The following is a 3,632-nucleotide window of genomic DNA, read 5'->3' as shown; positions in this document are numbered from 1 at the left end:
TGCCTTCACCCAGGGCTGGATCACTGCGGTGATCCTGCCTTCACCCAGGGCTGGATCACTGCGGTGATCGTGCCTTCACCCAGGGCTGGATCACTGTGTGGTGATAGTGCCCTCACCTAGTACTGAATCATGTTTTTTTTAAAAAAACTTTTATTTGTGTGTGTGCACATGTGTATATATGCATGGGTTCCTATAGAGGCCAGAGGAGGGCCTTGAATCCCCTGGATGTGGAGTTACAGGAATTTGTGACCCACTGGAAGTGAGTGCTGAGAACTGATTGCAAGAGCAATAAGCACTCTTAATGAATGAGCCATCTCTCTACCCCCTTTATTTTATTTTTGATCATTATTGTGGTGGGGGGAGGGTTGGTGCATGTACCACAGTTTGCCTGTGGTAGTCTGAGGAAACTTTGTGGAGTTTGGTTCTCTCCTTCCACTTTCATGTGAGTTCTAGAGATCAAACTCACATGGGCAACCTTGGGTTGCAATTGCCTTACCACTAAGCCATTCATTAGCTCATGGAGAGGATATTTTAAATGGTGATATTTTTCTAACACAGCACCATGCCCAGCTCTAAGCAGTGTCACCCTCAGGGCTTGCACATACTTCTTCTCTTGGAGTGCTGTGATGCTCCTTGTTAGGTGTTTGTTGGCTGTGCTTAGCATTTCTCTAGCAGACTAGGAAAATTTCAAAGTGCCTGGCCAGTCTGCAAGGGTGAATCCCTCTTCTCTGTTCTCATCAGTTCTCTGCTCTACTAGGGAGACACAAGTCAGGTGTCTTTGCAATTGTAAATTAAAACTACTTAAAGTATAGTTTAATTTTTTTTGATAATAACAAAGTAGCTCCTAAGTGGGGAGTTATGGCATACATTCATAATGCCAGCACTCAAGAAGTTCGGATGCACTTCAGCTCCTCACAAGGAGCTCCAGGAGAGCTGGTTTTCATTTGTGACAGGGCTCCTCCAGAACAGCACAGGACTTGGAAACCTCTCCGGTGTGGGATCTTGGCAGCTCCAATCTGACACGTGCTCCATCTTTGACACCTGACTCTGAAGGGAAGAAACCTACACAAGCTGTCAAAAAGGAGCCCAAGGAGCCCAAGAAGGTATAACCCAGTCTTGCTGAGAGGTGGGGCAAATACTAGAGGGAGGCTCAATACCTGAAGCAGCTTTCCTTAGGTTTTAGAGGCAAAGAAAAGACCATTCTTTTGTTTTAAATACAAAATTTGTAAACTATTTTCCCAAGATGTAACATACATCATACATGAGATTGAGTGTGTAAAGCATGTCACAGCTAGGCAGGTCTCTGTCTGTCAGTCTCTGTCAGTCTCTGTCTCTGTGTGTGTGCGTATGCACGCATGTGCACATACCCAGATTGGTGAGGGCATACCCAAGCTTGCTAGACATTTACTCATAGCCAGTCCATGACAGGCAAGCCCTAGTGCAGACACACGTGTGTCTCCTGACACCAGCCACACTGAGCACCTTTGCACAAGCTCAGCCCTCAGTGCTCATTTGTCTTGTACTTGTTCTAACATTTCTGCATTCTGAACTATGGTTTCAGTGATTTGTGAGAGTCCTTGCATGGTGGGTACAGGTCCTTTGTTTTGAATGAGTGTGTGTGGTACAGTCTCTCTCAATATGCAGACCACCTTTTTGTTCTTGATGGTGTCTTAACAAAGAATACAGTTCTTCCATTTTAAAAAAGTTTATATAATTTTAAAATTATATGTGTACGTGTGGTGAGTGTGTGCATGTGAGTATAAGTGCCTGCAGAGACAAAAAGAGATCCCTGGAGCTAGAAGTACAGGAGGTTGTGAGCTGCCCAAAGTTTGTGCTGAGAACTAAATCAGGTTCTCTGGAAGAGCAATATATGCTCTTAATCACTGAACCATCTCTCTCCCATAGTTTAGCATTTTAAGAAAGTTCAGCTCTGTGACAATTTTTGAAAATAAACACAAGTTTAATTTTTAAAAATGTATGAAGGCCAAGGATACAGTTCAGTGGTATAGCACAATGGCTGGGGTTCAGCTCTAGTTAGTACAGGGGAACAAAACAAAACAGAAGCCAGAGATAGTTTTAGAGGTTAGAGAGGTGGCTCAATAGTTAATAGCATTACTGTTCTTGTACAGGAGATATAATTTTTAATTGATCCTTTGTGAGTTTCACATCATGTCTACCAGTCCCCTTATACCTGCTCACTGCTCTTGGAGTCCCCTCCCCTAACATAAAAACCACACAAACAAAATAAACAGAACAATGTGTAGAAAGCATCTTGTCATGGAAGCAGTATTGTGTCACAGTGTGTCCCACAGTAAACCCCTTTGTCCACACATCTTCACTTTCAAATGTTCATTGAATGAGTCATTGGTCTGCTTCAAGATCTCTGGCTTCTGTGACACCATTAATATCGGCTCCTCATAGAGACGCCTCCCAGTTATCCTGTTGTTTCCCTGTGTCTTGGAGATGCTGCAGCTTTTGATAAGCAGGACTAACTCTTTGACTGGCCCCAACAGTTGTTGTAGATTTCAGGGTGGGCCAACTCAAAGCCCTGGATCTGGACCTGAGTGGTAGCTGAGCTAGTTAGCCCACTGGCTCTCCCGTATCCATACCACCAGGACAAGCTCTCCAGCTCTGCTCCAGCTAGGCCACCCAATGGCCCCATCCGCAGGAGGCAGGTCAGCTCTCCCACTCTCATACCCTGGGGGCCAACTCACCCACACCAGCGCCTCCAGAGCAGCTCCACTGTGCTGCCCAGTTGAGATGTGGAACCTGCTCTCCCAAGTGGCAAGGAGCTAGGTGAGCTCTCTTGCTCTGACACCGAAGACATTTTAAAAAGGAGGCCATGCCTGGTGTGGTGATGTATTCCTTTAATCCAAGCACTCTGGAGGCAGAGACAAGCCAATCTATATAAATTTGAAACCAGTCTGCTCTGCTAGAAAGTTCCCAGGATTACATAATAAGATCCTGTCTAAAAAATAAAGAGGCCAAAGGTGATTGACTGAATGAATGTCATAGGCACCACAGCCTCCTGGAGTCACTGTTTCTTACCTGTGTGCCATTCAGGGGCCAGCTAATAATGACCACCAGGCATTCCATCTAAACTGTGGCTCCTGGCACACTTCTACCAATCTTATCATAAAAGACCCTTGCTTCCCCCAAGCAGAACCCAGAACACCCAGGAAAGCTCCAACTATGATTCTGGTTTCCAGGGACTAGCTGATGGTGGTGTATGATTTAATTCTAGCACTTAGGAGGCAGATACAGGCTCTCTGTGAGTTCAGGGCCAGCCTGGTCTACAGAGTGGGTTCCAAGACAGCCAGGGATACACAGAGAAATCCTGTCTCAAAACACAAAACAAAACAAAAAAACAAAAATTAGTTGCGTGCGTGTGTGTGTGTGTGTGTGTGTGTGTTTCAGAACATCCAGGGGGCAGGAAGTAGGAGACCAAGTAGATAAACTCACATCTCTTCCTCTCCTAGGTCCTTTGACATGTATGGCAGGCAGCTCACAACTTCCTATAACCCCAGTTCTAGAGGATCCAATGCCTCTGGCCTACACAGACATCTACTCATGTGCACATACCTAACACACACACACACACACACACACACACACACACACACACACACACA

General features: G+C 45.4%; 1 protein-coding gene across 8 annotated transcripts in view; it reads left to right on the top strand.

Moving 5' to 3' along the window:
- Sec16a (SEC16 homolog A, endoplasmic reticulum export factor) overlaps positions 1-3,632 on the top strand; it is a 35,637-nt gene that overhangs the window by 23,854 nt on the left and 8,151 nt on the right. For all 8 annotated transcript variants that reach the window (XM_028772961.1, XM_028772964.1, XM_028772960.1 and 5 more), the window contains one exon: positions 954-1,103. In XM_028772961.1, coding sequence (XP_028628794.1) covers positions 954-1,103 — 150 coding nt within the window. The remainder of the gene's footprint in view (positions 1-953; positions 1,104-3,632) is intronic.

Source organism: Grammomys surdaster, unplaced genomic scaffold, assembly GCF_004785775.1.
Source record: "Grammomys surdaster isolate TR1022 unplaced genomic scaffold, NIH_TR_1.0 219, whole genome shotgun sequence".
NCBI classification, from domain to species: Eukaryota; Metazoa; Chordata; class Mammalia; order Rodentia; family Muridae; genus Grammomys; species Grammomys surdaster.
Note: the sequence above shows the minus strand (reverse complement) of the source record. Positions and strands in the feature narration are given on the sequence as shown.